The sequence below is a fragment of the Doryrhamphus excisus genome, chromosome 5 (assembly GCF_030265055.1).
Source record: "Doryrhamphus excisus isolate RoL2022-K1 chromosome 5, RoL_Dexc_1.0, whole genome shotgun sequence".
Taxonomy (NCBI): Eukaryota; Metazoa; Chordata; class Actinopteri; order Syngnathiformes; family Syngnathidae; genus Doryrhamphus; species Doryrhamphus excisus.
The window spans coordinates 917,450-935,385 of NC_080470.1; the positions used below are offsets into that span (position 1 = coordinate 917,450).

The window sequence follows — 17,936 nt, forward strand, 5'->3', positions numbered from 1 at the left end:
CACTCTCACATATTTGTCTGCAGCGTTTTTCTGTCCTTGTTAGACCCAGTTTGTGCTATTGCTAAGGATTTTTTTGTCTTTCATGATTACAGTCACCCCTGGTTTAATTAATTGGTTACAGACCTGCCAGCGATAAATTAATTTCCACGATATAGGATTCCAAGTCAATACATGGAATATTTTTGTAGTTGGAGCACGGAAAATCTGTTTATGACTTTGTAAATACGAGGGATTTATGTTGCCGATTTTGATACCAATCATCCATGAGTGAAATTGACCGATTCCGACACCGATCATATGGAATAATTCTTCTTTGTTTCTTCTTGCACAGTTGTGCAGCGTTTTTCTGTCCTTGTTAGACCCAGTTTGTGCTGCTCTCTGAAGGGAGTAGATAACAGCATGGTAAGAGATTTTAGTTTTAGTTGAGATTTTTAGATGGCTTTTCTAATCATCTATTAGCCTTATAAAATGATGAACTTGGATTAGCAGCCAAGTTTAGTTTAGTCTTGTATGTCTTATTTTGTCTTATTATGTTTACTATATTGGGTAATAGGAGTATAAAGATGACTGTGGGGTGTTATTTCATATTTAGAGGGCTTTCATAATGTTTAAAATTGTATTTAGAAGGTGATAAACAGGTTGTCTATGTCTTATATGTCGTATTTTGTCTTATTATGTTGACTATATTGGGTAATAAGAGTATAAAGATGAATGTGGGGTGTTATTTCATATTTAGAGGGCTTTCATAATGTTTAAAATTGTACTTAGAAGGTGGTAAACAGGTTGTCCATGTCTTATATGTCTTATTTTGTCTTATTATGTTTACTATATTGGATAATAGCAGTATAAAGATGAATGTGCGGTGTTATTTCATATTTAGAAGGCTTTCATAATGTTTGAAATTGTATTTAGAAGTTGGTAAACAGGTTGTCTATGTCTTATATGCCGTATTTTGTCTTATTATGTTGACTATATTGGGTAATAGGAGTATAAAGATGAATGTGGGGTGTCATTTCATATTTAGAAGGCTTTCATAATGTTTAAAATTGTATTTAGAAGTTGGTAAACATGTTTTCTATGTCTTATATGTCGTATTTTGTCTTATTATGTGGACTATATTGGGTAATGAACTTGGATTAGCAGCCATACCAGGAGATTGATGCAGAGTACTGACAGTTGTTGATAGTAGGCCTCTATGCAAAAATATACATCCTTCTTTCAAAATCATCTCATTCATTTTCATTGTTTGTGAAATGGAAAAAAAAATGTTTGTGAAATGCAGGAAAATTTTTCTTTGGAAAACGAAGAAATTTGCAAGCAATCCCAATATACCAAAATGATCCCAAAATGGATATACATCCAATAATTTTAGAGGCTAGTTCCATGCAAAAGCTGCCAAAAGATTTGCGCCATGCGTGTCCTGAACTCCTTTAAAAAAATGTTTTCTTCCACACTTGTTATTGCTGCAACTATTTTATGATAACTGAAAAAAAATCTTCTCATCCAATTAGGTTTTCTCTGCGTTGCCTTGACTTCGGCTGTATTGTCACATCGATAATTGTTTTCATTTACGTAATAATTGTTATGTTAAATGACAAAGTGGATATGTACATGAACTATGAAACAATGATTGCTACATGGTTTAATTGAAATACTATTCAATCTGTGAAAAAAAACAATATTATTTATAATTATCTTTTGTGCCATGTTGTGAATTATTATTTTTTTGTTTATTGTATTATTATTTTTTTCAAGGTCCTGTTTTTGTTCCACGTGATTGTAAGAGCAGAAAAGGACCGGCTGAATTTAATTCAAAAGCTGTACTGTTGAGTTGAAACAAAGGATCACTTTGGCGGACTCGAGTTACGATGTGACTTATTAAGTGTGTGAGGAATCTAATATAATAATTGCAAAAGTCATTTGTATTGCAAATGTTGATCCGAAATCAGGGGAGAGAACATCAATGTCAATGAGCGTCTCACAAAAAGTGGGGAACTCCTGTATATTTTATATGAACTACCGCTCAAAAGTTTGGGATCACTTGCAAATTTCTTTGTTTTCCAAAGAAAAACTAATTTTCATGCATTTCACAATTTTTTTTTCCATTTCACAAACAATTAAAATGAATGAGATGATTTCCAAAGAAGGATGTATATTTTTGCATAGAGGCCTACTATCAACAACTGTCAGTCCTCTGCATCAATCTCCTGGTATGGCTGCTAATCCAAGTTCATTACCCAATATAGTCCACATAATAAGACAAAATACGACATATAAGACATAGACAACCTGTTTACCACCTTCTAAATACAATTTTAAACATTATGAAAGCCCTCTAAATATGAAATAACACCCCACATTCATCTTTATACTCCTATTACCCAATATAGTCAACATAATAAGACAAAATACGACATATAAGACATAGAAAACATGTTTACCACCTTCTAAATACAATTTTAAACATTACGAAAGCCCTCTAAATATGAAATAACACCCCATATTCATCTTTATACTCCTATTATCCAATATAGTCGACATAATAAGACAAAATACGACATATAAGACATAGACAACCTGTTTACCACCTTCTAAAGACAATTTTAAACATTGTGAAAGCCCTCTAAACATGAAATAACACCCCATATTTATCTTTATACTCCTATTATCTAATATAGTAAACATAATAAGACAAAATACGACACATAAGACATCGACAACCTGTTTATCACCTTCTAAATACAATTTTAAACATTATGAAAGCCCTCTAAACATGAAATAACACCCCACATTCATCTTTATACTCCTATTATCCAATATAGTAAACATAATAAGACAAAAGAGGACATACAAGACTAAACTAAACTTGGCTGCTAATCCAAGTTCATCATTTTATAAGGCTAATAGATGATTAGAAAAGCCATCAAAAAATCTCAACTAAAACTAAAATCTCTTACCATGCTGTTAACTACTCCCTTCAGAGAGCAGCACAAACTGGGTCTAACAAGGACAGAAAAACGCTGCACAACTGTGCAAGAAGAAACAAAGAAACAAAGAAGAATTATTCCATATGATCGGTGTCGGAATCGGTCAATTTCACTCATGGATGATTGGTATCAAAATGGGCAACATAAATCCCTCGTATTTACAAAGTCATAAACAGATTTTCCGTGCTCCAACTACAAAAATATTCCATTTATTGACTTGGAATCCTATATCGTGGAAATTAATTTATCGCTGGCAGGTCTGTAACCAATTAATTAAACCAGGGGTGACTGTAATCATGAAAGACAAAAAAAATCCTTAGCAATAGCACAAACTGGGTCTAACAAGGACAGAAAAACGCTGCAGACAAATATGTGAGAGTGTGTAGTTTAAGACAGGTGGTCACCTGGCAGCTGCACTAAATAGTAGGCGTCAAACACCAGTGTCAGTATCAACAGTGAAGCGGCCACTTCAGGATGCTGGACTTCATAGCAGGACCGCCAAGGAAAAGCCCCAAAAATTCCAAGTGATCCCAAACTTTTGAGCGTTAGTGCATATTAAAAAAAACAACAAATATTTCCAGTATAGCTGTACTCTAGTGAGTGACGTGGGAGTGTTTTCCGTACCAGGAGTTTGGAAGTTGATGCGTCTCATCTCCACAGGGTCAGTAGGATGATGGGGTGTGATGTCTGCGTTGTTCAGCAGACACTTTGTGCGCGGTTCCGACTCCTTCCTCTTGCGACTGGATAGTCAGAAAAAGATAAAAGAAAAAAGCGGGAATGTACAACAAAGAACTTCAAAATGCGCACCGCAAAAAAGAGTCTACAAGCTCGCTAATGAGCTTCAAAGAAAAAAAAAAGAAAAAGAAAACAGCTCAACAATATTTGAAAGATGTGAGTGAAAGCAAATCAGGAGCTGAGAAGCTGCGAGAACGTGCTTGAGCCACGCTAATTAAAAGCATCTTCTCTGCCGAGGCAGCCTACATTGTCGTTCCCCTGTCAAAAGCGATAGAGTTCAGCCGAGCCTTACCTGTCAGGTTTGCTGTTTTCCACAGAAAGCAATAGGAGTCAAATAAATACATAGAGATGGTGAAAACACACAAGGAAAAAAAAGGGGGGGGGGTAGGGGAGAGGCAAGAAGAGAGATAAATCAATAGAGAGCAGTTTGAGATTCATAAGGGTCGGCGCCGGGCCCGAAAAAAAATTGCCAGATAAAGCTCATTAGCATTTGCAGGAAGTGACGATGTGTGTGTTTGTGTGTGTGTGTGCATGTTTTCCGTGGAAGTAAACACTTGTGTACACTTTATCGTGAGTACTATGTATGTGTATCAGTATGAGTGTGTATTTGTGTGTAACGTGGGGGCTCCAGACAATGGAGAAGAGGGTAAAGTCAGGGCCAAGGGCAGAGCTGGGAAGCACTACTCACCAGGGAGCGATTGGAATGGGGGGCGGGGAATGTGGGAAGGGGGACGGTAGTGTTGGGGGGCGGGGGGGAAGAGAAAGAGACAAGAGAAAAAAAAGACAAGAGATTCAAGGAGAGATGTTACGCTCCCTAACCACCACGGCGGAGGTAAGGCAAGGTCGGACAGGGGTCATCTGACAGTAGCAATATCTTCTTGGATTGTTCGTAAAAAAAATTGTAAAAAAAATCTGTAAAATATAAATTTTTTTATTAGGCAAAATGACCTGAAAATGAATTTCTTGCCTGTTTCTGAAATCACTTTCCCGTGAAATATAAATATTTAAATTCTTCAGAAATGCTATCACTTAACTATCGTAACTACTTTTTTTCTTAAACTTTAAAATTTATGGCTAAATTCAAATTCTGAAGACATCTCATTTACTTCAGAACTACTGCTAATTGTTGAAATACTAAGGAACCGGTAGCTCTTTATTTGGCAGGAGCCAATCACTAGTTATCCGTGCACTCAAAACAACTTCGTCAACCCACTGGAAATCTACTGTAGTATATAACAATGTAACAGACACTAAACTCATCACACAGCAACTTAACACCCAAAATGAAAACTTAACGAAAAGCAGTAACATTTCCAACCTGTATTGGTGCATGTTTGTTACGCTCCCTAACCACCATGGCGGAGGTAAGGCAAGGTCGGACAGGGGTCATCTGACAGTAGCAATATCTTCTTGGATTGTTCGTAAAAAAATGTAAAAAAAATCTGTAAAATATACATTTTTTTTATTAGGCAAAATGACCTGAAAATGAATTTCTTGCCTGTCCCCCGTTTCTGAAATCACTTTCCCGTGAAATATAAATATTTAAATTATTCAGAAATGCTATCACTTAACGAACGAAACTACTTTTTTTCTTAAACTTTAAAATTTATGGCTAAATTCTAATTCCGAAGACATCTCATTTACTTCAGAACTACTGCTAATTGTTGAAATACTAAGGAACCGCTAGCTCTTTATTTGGCAGGAGCCAATCACAAGCTATCAGTGCCCTCAAAACAACCTCGTCAACCCACTGGAAATCTACTGTAGTATACAACAATGTAACAGACACTAAACTCATCACACAGCAACTTAACACCCAAAATGAAAACTTAACGAAAAAGCAGTAACATTTTAAACTTGTATTGGTACATGTTTGTTACGCTCCCTAACCACCATGGCGGAGGTAAGGCAAGGTCGGACAGGGGTCATCTGACAATAGCAATATCTTCTTGGATTGCTCGTAGCAGCCTGCTTAAGATAATACATCGCTCGGCACTTTTCATAATGCTCACTTGGAGCTTGGAAAGAGGCCAGTCCACCCACCCAACTGGTCCCATTTGCGTCCCCAAAAATTATTTGTAAAATATACATTTTTTTTATTAGGCAGAGTGACCTGCATATTGATCCGATTGCCTGTCCCCCGTTTCTGAAATCACTTTCCCATGAAATATAAATAATTAAATTCTTCAGAAATGCTATCATGTAACTAAACACTAAACTCATCACACAGCAACTTAACACCCAAAATACACACCTGAAAAATTTTATACAAGAATGCACCAATGTGAGTTTAAAACGTGAAAAGCAGTAACATTTTAAACCTGTATTGGTACATGTTTGTTAATTTGTCTAATTTCAGAACTACTGCTAATTGTTGAAATACCGCGCCGCTATCAAGTCACTGAGGAACCGCTAGCTCTTTATTTGGCAGGAGCCGATCGCAAGCTATCAGTGCACTCAAAACAACCTCGTCAACCCACTGGAAATCTACTGTATATAACAATGTAACAGACTGACTGGTGGCGTCATCTTACTAAGAACCTCTAAACTCATCACACAGCAACTTAACACTCAAAATGCACACCAAAATGCGAAAAGCAGTAACATTTTAAACCTGTATTGGTGCATGTTTGTTAATTTGTCTAATTTCAGAACTACTGCTAATTGTTGAAATACCGCGCCGCTATCAAGTCACTAAGGAACCGGTAGCTCTTTAATTGGCAGGAGCCAATCACAAGCTATCAGTGTACTCAAAACAACCTCGTCAACCCACTGGAAATCGACTGTATATAACATATGTAACAGACTGACTCGTGGCGTCATTTTACTAAGAACGCTAAACTCATCACACAGCAACTTAACACTCTAAATGCACACCTGAAAAATGTATACAAAAATGTACCAATGTGAGTTTGAAATGTGAAAAGCAGTAACATTTTAAACCTGTATTGGTGCATGTTTGTATTTTTACACAAATATACAAACATGTACCAATATGCGTTCAAGGGGGAAAAAATGAAATTCCAATTGGTACACGGTGGTATATTTAGAAGGTATACAGTTTCAGTGTTAAGTTACGGTGTGATGAGTTTATTGTTATTTGTAAAATGTCAACATGAGTCAGATTCTTATATTGAGTACTGTCTTCCTGCAAGCCCGTTGTGAGATACAGATCATGATTGACATCATCCTCTCAAATAAAGAGCCGCGGTATATATCTTTTCAAGTATTTGTGATACTCCCAACTGTACTTTAAATTTATATATTGAAAAAATATTCAAAATTTAGCCTTGTCCCTACGTTTCCACATTACACCCCTCTGTGAAAAATATGGAATATTCCACAAGCCACATGGTCATCATTCTCTGCAGGCCACATGAAGGTTAATTTCTGCCAATATACACATTTGAAGTAGTTCAATACATGTATATTTAGATTTAGACTAGAGCTAGTACCGATATTTTTGCACTTTATAGTGTATCAAATGTGTTTTTCATAAATATGAAGCTAATTCAAGTCATGAAAATGCATTACTAAAGCACAATTTGATATGATTTTTATAACGTAACCTTGGTTGAAATTCAGTTTTGTATATATTTCAGTCATGTTCGCAATATCACCCTTGACATCTCAAAAGAATCTCATCTTCTCTCGTTTCTCTGACTCCTCACTTCCCATGACTTAAACAAGACAATTTTTTTTTTTTTCGTTTTTTTTTTTTTTTTACATTTGCATGCAGCCATGCTGTCGGGGCTTTGAGTCGCATGCAGTCATTAATATACAATAAGCCCCTCTTTCAAAATGCAGCCTCTCATTTACATCCCGGTCGTCAGATTGTCAACTAAGCCTGCAAATAACTGGTTCAACATCAAATGATGAAAAGATCTTCGCTGTGTGTTGGTAGACAAGAAAGAAAAGCTCCAATTACCTAACATGTTCACTTAGATCCACTTGTAAAATCAAATATGGGCTTGCATCAGCAAATGAAAGACCAAATTCCCCATACGGATTTCTAATAAAAAACGCTCCATTTGAGGTTGAACCTGGTTATTATTATTTTTTAAATTAAATAACATCAATAACGATCCAAATGCATGCAACCAATACAAATAGACAACTCACTTTTTATACAGGAGGATAGCAATGACAATGCAGATGATGAAGACAACAGCCAGGACTGGACCGACCACCCAAATGAGTCCATCACCGCCTGTCTCGACCGGCTGGGGGTCCACCAGCACAGGAGTCATCACCGTGTCAGTGTAAGGGCTGGTTGCAAACATTTTCTGATGTGAAGAAGAAAGGCGGGTGTTAAAAGCAACAGTTGAAAATGATTTGGATTAGTTATTACACAACTCTTGCATGTAGGGTTCACCAGTACAGGGGTTCCTGAACTTTACCAACTCAGGGCCTACTTGAAAATGTAAAAAAATGTCTGCGGCCCACCTTTGTCCTATAAACAGTACATAGACGAAATGATGCGTTCTCAGAGCACTTAACTTAATAATAATAATAATTATTATATTTCTACATTATATTTATTTGTAATAATAATAATATTATTATTAGAATTAGATATATATATAATTATTATATTTAGATATATTATAATTTATATTATTATTATTATTATTATTATTATTATTCATTCATTAATTTTCTACCACTTCTACCACTACCACCATTATTGTAATAATAATTATTATTATGATGATGATGATGATGATTATTATTATTATTATGCCAGATCATTACTGACAAAGCAATAATAATAATAATAATAATAAATATATTATAATTTATATTTATATATATATATATATATATATATATATATATATATATATATATATATATATATATATATATATATATATATATATATATATATATATATATATATATATATATATATATATATATATATATATATATATATATATATTATGATTATTATTATTCTATTAATAACAATACTCATAATAATTAATATATTATAATTTATATTTAAATATATATATATATATAATGATTATTATGATTATGATTATTATTATTATTATTGTTATTATTATTGTTATTATGCCAGATCATTACTAGCAAAGCAATAATAATAAAATCATCATCATCATTTTAATATATATGTAATTGTTATATTTAAATATATTATAATTTACAATATATATAGTTATTATTATTAATATTATATTTATATATATTATAATGTATAATATATTTTTTATTATTGTTATTAACATTCCTAATGTTCCTAAAATATTGTGACAGGTCAATAACACTCAATAGGTTATTACTTAGGCCTATAAATATTTTTTTTAAATCTTGGAATAAATATTTTACAATAAAAATAATAAAAAATATATATAATAATAATTAAAAAAATATTTTTTAATGACTTCTCATGGCCCACCAGGGGACCGCGGCCCACACTTTGGAAATCACTACACTAGCACATTAACGCAGCTGTAACAAAGTCCCCAAAGGCCCCATACGATGAAAAAAAAAACTGAAAAAACCCTGAAGGGCACACGACCCAAGAAGAAATGGTCTGAAGGCATAATACTTACCCCAGCCGTAGCATTTAGTTCAGCCATGAGGAAGAAGACGTACTCCTGACCAGGTTCCAGAGCTTTATTCTCACAGCTGCTCTGGCGATGGTCAGAGCCCACGGTGAAGCTGGAGGGAAGCTGGCGGAAGCAGGCCGTGATGTAAGGCTTCCTCTGGTCCAGCTGGGCCAACTGACGGCGGGACCGCCGCTTGGGGGTCACCTCCCGCAGCAGCTGATTGACCAAAGGGGTTTACGTTAGTTTTTATGTTTTTGTTGGGTTTTGAAATTAGATTTATACATTAGACCAGGGGTCTCAAACACGCGGCCCGCGGGCCAAATGTGGCCCGCAGGACACTAGTTTGAGGCCCCCGCCTTGATATGAAAGTTTAATGTTAGTGCGGCCCGCGCAAGTTTGATATGGATGCTGTATGTCAGGGGTCTCAAACACGCAGCCCGCGGGCCAAATGTGGCCCGCAGGACACTAGTTTGAGGCCCCCGCCTTGATATGAAAGTTTAATGTTAGTGCGGCCTGCGCAAGTTTGATATGGATGCTGTATGGCAGGGGTCTCAAACACGCGGCCAGCGGGCCAAATGTGGCCCGCAGGACACTAGTTAGAGGCCCCCGCCTTGATATGAAAGTTTAATGTTAGTGCGGCCCGCGCAAGTTTGATATGGATGCTGTATGGCAGGGGTCTCAAACACGCGGTCCGCGGGCCAAATGTGGCCCGCAGGACACTAGTTTGAGGCCCCCGCCTTGATATGAAAGTTTAATGTTAGTGTGGCCCGCGCAAGTTTGATATGGATGCTGTATGGCAGGGGTCTCAAACACGCGGTCCGCGGGCCAAATGTGGCCCGCAGGACACTAGTTTGAGGCCCCCACCTTGATATGAAAGTTTAATGTTAGTGTGGCCCGCGCAAGTTTGATGTGGATGCTGTATAGCAGGGGTCTCAAACACGCGGCCCGCGGGCCAAATGTGGCCCACAGGACACTAGTTTGAGGCCCCCGCCTTGATATGAAAGTTTAATGTTAGTGCGGCCCGCGCAAGTTTGATGTGGATGCTGTATGGCAGGGGTCTCAAACACGCGGCCCGCGGGCCAAATGTGGCCCACAGGACACTAGTCTGAGGCCCCCGCCTTGATATGAAAGTTTAATGTTAGTGCGGCCCGCGCAAGTTTGATATGGATGCTGTATGGCAGGGGTCTCAAACACGCGGCCCGTGGGCCGAATGTGGCCCGCAGGACACTAGTTTGAGGCCCCCGCCTTGATATGAAAGTTTAATGTTAGTTCGGCCTGCGCAAGTTTGATGTGGATGCTGTATGGCAGGGGTCTCAAACACGCGGCCCGCGGGCCAAATGTGGCCCACAGGACACTAGTTTGAGGCCCCCGCCTTGATATGAAAGTTTAATGTTAGTGCGGCCCGCGCAAGTTTGATGTGGATGCTGTATGGCAGGGGTCTCAAACACGCGGCCCGCGGGCCAAATGTGGCCCGCAGGACACTAGTTTGAGGCCCCCACCTTGATATGAAAGTTTAATGTTAAGTTTGATATGGATGCTGTATGGTAACATGTACCCAGAAAAAATTATTACGTTTGATTCATGTTCATGTTAAAGGTTAAATAACTGTTAATAGTTATCCTCCCTATCCGTGTGGAAGTGGTAAGTTTTTGGCTATTTAAGTTGAAAGGAAATAACTCGAAGGCTACCGTTTAGGTCGCTAGCTCTCTAGTTTGCGAGTTAGCATGTGCCTCAAGACTCTGCAGTTGCGCAATATGTTGTAAATAAAAAAAAAAAAGTATGCACACAACTGATCACAAACTGCACACAACAACTAATAACAAACTGCAGGTAGCGGCGGGCACTGAGCACAGGGAAGGAACGTAATCCCAAATCCAATAGGACTGGTTGCTGTAGATCTGGCATTCAAGGTGACCTTGAGCTATGGTGAGAGTAGCCAATGAGTGTAATTCGGTCTTCTGCTTGCTTCAGAGGAAATTAGCATAGTGGGACATGTTTGCTTTTTGTGTTTACAGTGCAGTTTGCCAACTATAAATTAAAAAAAAAACAAAATGCATTCATGATCTGCTAGTTCTTAACACAGGAAGTTATTTTTTTGTCATTGTAGCATACTTTATACATACGAATCCTTCCAGATAATATTGGCAACAATCCCTTGGATTTATTTGTCTCCATCCTTACCTCATCCATGTCCATCTCGTCAGGAGTCTTTAGATTCTTGACAGCCCCCGAAGTCATTTTCAACGGCACCACAACCACATAGAAATTCCTTGGGGAAAAATAGCACCATGTTACGTTCGAGGGAACAGAAATCTGTCTCTGTTAAAAATGATGCTCAACAAAAATATAACAAATATACACTACCGTTCAAAAGTTTGGGATCACTTGCAAATTTCTTTGTTTTTCAAAGAAAAACAAATTTCCCTGCATTTCTCAAACAATTTTTTGAATGAGATGATTTTGAAAGAAGGATGTAGATTTTTGCATAGAGGCCTACTATCAACAACTGCCGGAAATCACCACCACCCATCCAATTTCAAGAGTCCCCAGAATGGCGTACTCACTTGACATCCTTGCCATCGATCGGCGGAAAGGACATGGTGAGAATATTGTCAGGCTCGGCGTAGATGTCCAGTTTCGGTTTCCTGACCAGGATGAGTGGTGCCGTCCTGGCAACCACACGGTGTTTTGGTCCACCGTCCATGCTTTCTTGGCACGTCACCCTGAACTCGTAGGTGGTGTTGTGCCTCAGCCCAGTAATGAAGACCTTCAGCTGCCTGGCGTCGACATCCATCTTCTGACGGTTGTAGTCAATCTAGGGTTCAATGGACGCTTCAGAATTTGATTCGGTGATTGACAGTAGGTGAAGATCAAGAGACTGATGGATGACTTTGTGATGGCTACATAGTATGAACCAATCACCAATCACTTGAACTAATTTTTTCCCAGCATTCCATATGATTTCAGGCAATTCCAAGTTTGCGTTTTTGCGGGTACAGTTTTCTATTCACTAACTCAGGGGCGTACAAACTAGAATACTGTATGTACTTGACTGTTTTGTACTTAGTACTGTCAAAATACGAAGTCAGTGAAAAAATTTTGGACCCCCAAGTTCCTTTGAGACTTTTCGTCAAACTCACCGTGCATTTGTACGGGGACCTGCTTTCGGAAAACTTCCATGCAAGGACCACTGTGGTCTTGGTTGCCCACTTGATGGTAAAATTCTTCGGAACATCTGTTGAGTTGGCAATTAGAAAACAAAACAAAAAAAACATATTTTCAGTAAAGAGTACATTTTAAACCACAAGGAGATCCTGATTGGTTAAAAAAATAAGAGTTGTCGTTCCCCTGCAACGCCACTCTGGTTTGGAGAGTGAGTGAAATTCGGTGAGCTGTTATTGGCTGTGAGAAGGACAACGCCGTTGGTTAAGACACATACCACGCAAGACTCATGAGAGGACAAACCCACGGACTACAAAAGGTGTTGCCCACTGGCGCGCTCACATCTGTAGTACCAACCAACCTCACTACTTTATTATTATTATTATTATTTTTTACATATAAAACTACTTTGGCGATGAAAAACTTGCAATCCCAATCTTAAGTGTTCCGACAGTTCTGACTCTGGGTTGGCACTACTGATATGCAGCCAAGTGGGCATTGGACAGACCCAAACACAGCATGCTAACAGTCCCCTGTAGTGCATCTGGGAAGGGGGGGGGGGTACCATGCCACACAGGCTGTTCCTCAGTGGGACAAGGAAAGTGGGTAGCAGAATCAAAAAAGAAAACCAAACAAAGGTAGCGATATATTAAAACCGTTAAATCAAACTAAGGAACCAATCCCAGCCCAACACTGACTGGGTTTGCCTAAAGAGCCCTACCTTTGTAAAAAAAAATAAAAAATTGGGGGTGTGAGATGGCATTAGCTGCGTGAGTGTGCCTGGAAAAAGGGCTGCAAGGATGACCGGATGACTGTCTGACGATAAAGCACTTACCTTGAATGTCTAGGCTGCTCTCCTTTCCCTCACAATGACTGACTACGACTTACTGACTTACTGGGTTTACCTTGTTTTGGGTTAGTGAAGTGAGTATCCGACGGAAAACATTTCAATGCTAATTTTCTTTTCTTGAGGAACAGTGCAGGTGCTTTGAAGGTGCGGTAGCTTTTTGTGAGCTTGCAAAAACTCCCAACCCCCTGGCAACCGGCTCGGGAGAGAAACAGGCAAACCCTACCTGTTGCATCATTGTCCACCGTCCGATACTGGATAGGTGGGCTGTAGGGCCCGGGACCTACAATGGTGTGTGCACGAATTTTCACATCGTAAGCGGAGTTTGGTTTGAGGCTGTTGAGCACGTAGCTGGACAGATTGGGGGGCAATCGGAGCTCCTGTGGCGCTCCTCGGGTACTCGCTTCCTTGTAGGCCAAAGTGTACTCTGTGATGACACCGTTCCTCTCAGCCAGAACCGGTGGAGACCAGGACAGCTGAACGGAGCAACATGTTACATTGGAGCCTTCGGTTATTTGGGGATATCCGCCTGGCGTATTCTCTGGGACAATGAGTTCCACACCGGCTTCCTCCCCGAAGCCCCCTCTGCTTTTGGCTGACAGTTTAAAGTGATAGGTGGCCCCCCGGTGGATGTTGCCCACAGAGTACTGTCGTTCTTGGGGTGAAAATTCTAGCGTGGCCAAAGGCGAGACATCTTTCCGACCAAATTGGAGCCTGTAACCTTGCAGGTCCATGCCATTTTTCAGGTCTGGAGGGTCCCAGCGAACCAGAGCAGATGTTTCCGACTCCTGGGTCACTGACAAAATGGGTGGACCGGGCACTGTGGACAAAAACAAATAGATTTTTACCTGTTTGTACACATCACAGATTCATGCAAAATGTCCTATGAAAAGTTATTCAGCTTATGTACACGTTTTGAATACTTTGGCATATGTACCTTTAAACTGAGTTGGTACATCATTCGGTACACTACCGCTCAAAAGTTTGGGATCACTTGGAAATGTTTTTGGCCAGTCTGAGATATGGCTTTTTCTTGGCAGTCTCTCAGATATGTGTCTTCTTGCAGTTATTTTTTTGCAGTGCAGTGTTTTTCTGTCCTTGTTAGACCCAAGTTCTGCTGCTCTCAAAAAAAAAAAAAATACAAAACATAAGGCCTTCAGAAGATGATTTCAATGGCATTTTTAAAATTGTTTTCATGTCTCCAGGCTACAGTTTTTAATATACACTACCGCTCAAAAGTTTGGGATCACTTGTCTGAGATCTGGCTTTTTCTTGGCAGTCCTGCTATGAAGTCCAGCATCCTGAAGTGGCCGCTTCACTGTTGATACTGACACTGGTGTTTGACGCCTACTATTTAGTGCAGCTGCCAGGTGACCACCTGCCTTAAACTACACACTCTCACATATTTGTCTGCAGCCTTTTTCTGTCCTTGTTAGACCCAGTTTGTGCTGCTCTCTGAAGGGAGTAGTTAACAGCATGGTAAGAAATTTTTTTCGAGTTGAGATTTTTAGATGTGAGGTCTTTGTCTTAAACTACACACTCTCACATATTTGTCTGCAGCATTTTTCTGTCCTTGTTAGACCCAGTTTGTGCTATTGCTAAGGATTTTTTTTTGTCTTTCATGATTACAGTCACCGCTGGTTTAATTAATTGGTTACAGACCTGATAAATTAATTTCCACGATATAGGATTCCAAGTCAATACAAGGAATATTTTTGTAGTTGGAGCACGGAAAATCTGTTTATGACTTTGTAAATACGAGGGATTTATGTTACCGATTTTGATACCAATCATCCATGAGTGAAACTGACCGATTCCGACACCGATCATATGGAATAATTCTTGTTTGTTTCTTTGTTTCTTCTTGCACAGTTGTGCAGCGTTTTTCTGTCCTTGTTAGACCAAGTTTGTTAGTAGGCCTCTATGCAAAAATGCACATCCTTCTTTGAAAATCATCTCATTCATTTTACTTGTTTGGGAAATGGATACAAATGTTTGTGAAATGGAAAAAAAAATTGTTTGAGAAATGCAGGAAAATTTGTTTTTCTTTGGAAAACAAAGAAATTTGCAAGTGATCCCAAACTTTTGAGCGGTAGTGTACGGCTCCCGGACCACATCTGGCCTTTTCACAAAGTGAATCAAAATGGTAAAATAAATGCCATCATCATATATGCTAACAGAGTGCTTTATTTACAAGTCCTCCACATGCTCATCACTTGATTCAAATAGCCTTGGCTGTCTAGGCATGTGAGTCTGACCTTCGCTGTCCCTCACAGGAGATTACTGTTCCCCTCACATATATGGATTCCTATATTAATTAACATTTTAGCATGAACAGTCAGACATTTACTTGATATTCAGGTTGTATTGATTTGTCCCCTTGCATGCGATTTTTATTAAATTGTACCTCATTACTTTCTCTGTGACAAATTATGTTTTTTTGCTAAGCGTATTTTAATAATCTTATTTACTCTTAGCAGCCGCATCTTGTCAAAACAATGTGATTTTTCTGCTTTTATAATGGGATATAATTAATATAAAAAGTAATTTAGTTCAGCCTGTTGGTACGACCCTCTATAATATTTATTTTTCGTCATGAGGAAAACATAATAATTTGTAACCTCGAGTATATCGTGTTATGGGCTCCAGTTTAGCCGAAACGCTACTGAGGACAAGCGGTATAAAGAAGGGATATTTGGATTGTGTACAGAAATACATTTAGATATTCCCATTTCCTTTCTTTCTGCATAATGGATTCCATAATACGGAAGCAGATCCGGGTCTCGTGTTACCAATCCAGTCGTGCACGGTTACATAATTATAGAGGAACTCAGTAATTTGGAGAAGCTATTAAGATTTTGAGGCAGCGTATAGCCCAGGGGTCGGCAACCTTTATTATGAAAAGAGCCATTTTACCCCCTTGCCCATTAGCGCCGCTAAACCCAGGTTTAAAACAACAACAACAACAAATAGAAATGCATATGTAACGGATGCCAACTTGTTGAGTTAGCATGGTTATCATCTTGGTTTCTTTTAGCTAGCTAGCTAACGGCTGTGATGAGCTCACATTCTGAGCCGATTATAAAAATTTGGGGGGAAAATTTTGGGGTGCCAAAGTAGTTCATATAAAAAAAGACGAGATGATTAAGTACTCTTGCTAGTACTGGAGATAAACTTACATAAATGTATGTGTAAATTACTGTAAAATTACATGATTTGTTTACATTGCCGCAAAGTTCCCATTTTTGATCTCAAATTTATTTTTTAGAAATGTCAAAAAAATTTTCCTTCATGTTTACCTGTGTGAAAGAGAACAGAATAGCATCCTGTCCGCTCATTCAATCACCAGAACTGAGCCAGGATGCATTCATGGTCTCACAAAAAGTTGGATTTTTTCAAGATGTGCATTTCCCCCTAAAAAAAATATTTGAGAATAGCAAAGGGAGCCACAACAAAAAAGCCGAAGAGCCACATGCGGCTCTGGAGCCGCAGGTTGCTGACCCCTGGTATAGCCCATATGCCTGCATATAGTATGAATTCAAATTCCTGCTAAGTAAACACAGAAACATATTTCTGTGATATATGATTCATATCCGTTTGCTAATGGTCTCCACTCGACTGGACCAAGACGAAGATGATGTCTGATGATGATCGTTGCCGGTAATGGAAGGGTGTTGGGGGGGGGCAGTAGAGCGTTGGGTGAGACGAATGCTTCTAATTCGAGTCGTCCACATACTAAAGCTCAGCTTGATGTCATTTAAAAACCCACTTTGGCTTCATGATCGCCCCTAATCAAGGAAATGAAATCAGATATAATGCTAATGTGACGGCTGAATGTGTGAAGATTGCTATGAAATAATCTATGCATCACGAGAAACCTCAAACAAAGGCTGTATTTTCGCATCCGAACAGTGCAAAATATAAATTCAAAAAATTACAAAAAATGGCATGAGAGGATCAAACCTGAGTAGTTTTACACACGGCACAGTGGAGGGGGTACTGTCATGATCTGCTTAGAACTTCCTTAAGATCCAACAGTGCAAAATGTAAATTCAAAAAATGGCATGAGAGGATTAAAACCTGAGTAGTTTTACACACGGCACAGAGGAGGGGGTACTGTCGTCATCTGCTTAGAACCTCCTTAAGATCCAACAGTGCAAAATATAAATTCTCCAGAAATTTTCCAACTGGTCTTAAAATTAAATATTCACTTTTTAAGTGTAAATCAATAACAATTTATTTTAATAAAATAATGCAAATATGATGATAAATTATTACAAAAAAATGGCATGAGAGGATCAAACATGAGTAGTTTTACACACGGCACAGTGGAGGGGGTACTGTCATGATCTGCTTAGAACTTCCTTAAGATCCAACAGTGCAAAATGTAAATTCAAAAAATGGCATGAGAGGATCAAACCTGAGTAGTTTTACACACGGCACAGATGAGGGGGGTACTGTCATGATCTGCTTAGAACCTCCTTAAGATCCAACAGTGCAAAATATAAATTCAAAAAATGACAAAAAATGGCATGAGAGGATCAAACCTGAGTAGTTTTACACACGGCACAGAGGAGGGGGTACTGTCATGATCTGCGGTGCATTTTCCGTCAATGGAACAAT

At 38.6% G+C, this 17,936-nt stretch overlaps 1 protein-coding gene across 7 annotated transcripts in view; it reads right to left on the reverse strand.

The window, feature by feature from the left end:
* ptprsa (protein tyrosine phosphatase receptor type Sa) overlaps positions 1–17,936 on the reverse strand; it is a 355,150-nt gene that overhangs the window by 79,342 nt on the left and 257,872 nt on the right. For 5 of the 7 annotated variants that reach the window (XM_058074046.1, XM_058074043.1, XM_058074044.1 and 2 more), the window contains 7 exons: positions 13,540–14,133; positions 12,445–12,539; positions 11,869–12,119; positions 11,486–11,573; positions 9,308–9,520; positions 7,845–8,008; positions 3,612–3,727 (listed from right to left, as the gene is read on the reverse strand). In XM_058074046.1, the coding sequence (XP_057930029.1) occupies positions 3,612–3,727; positions 7,845–8,008; positions 9,308–9,520; positions 11,486–11,573; positions 11,869–12,119; positions 12,445–12,539; positions 13,540–14,133 (1,521 nt within the window). The remainder of the gene's footprint in view (positions 1–3,611; positions 3,728–7,844; positions 8,009–9,307; positions 9,521–11,485; positions 11,574–11,868; positions 12,120–12,444; positions 12,540–13,539; positions 14,134–17,936) is intronic. The other 2 variants (XM_058074048.1, XM_058074047.1) reach the window with 1 other exon arrangement.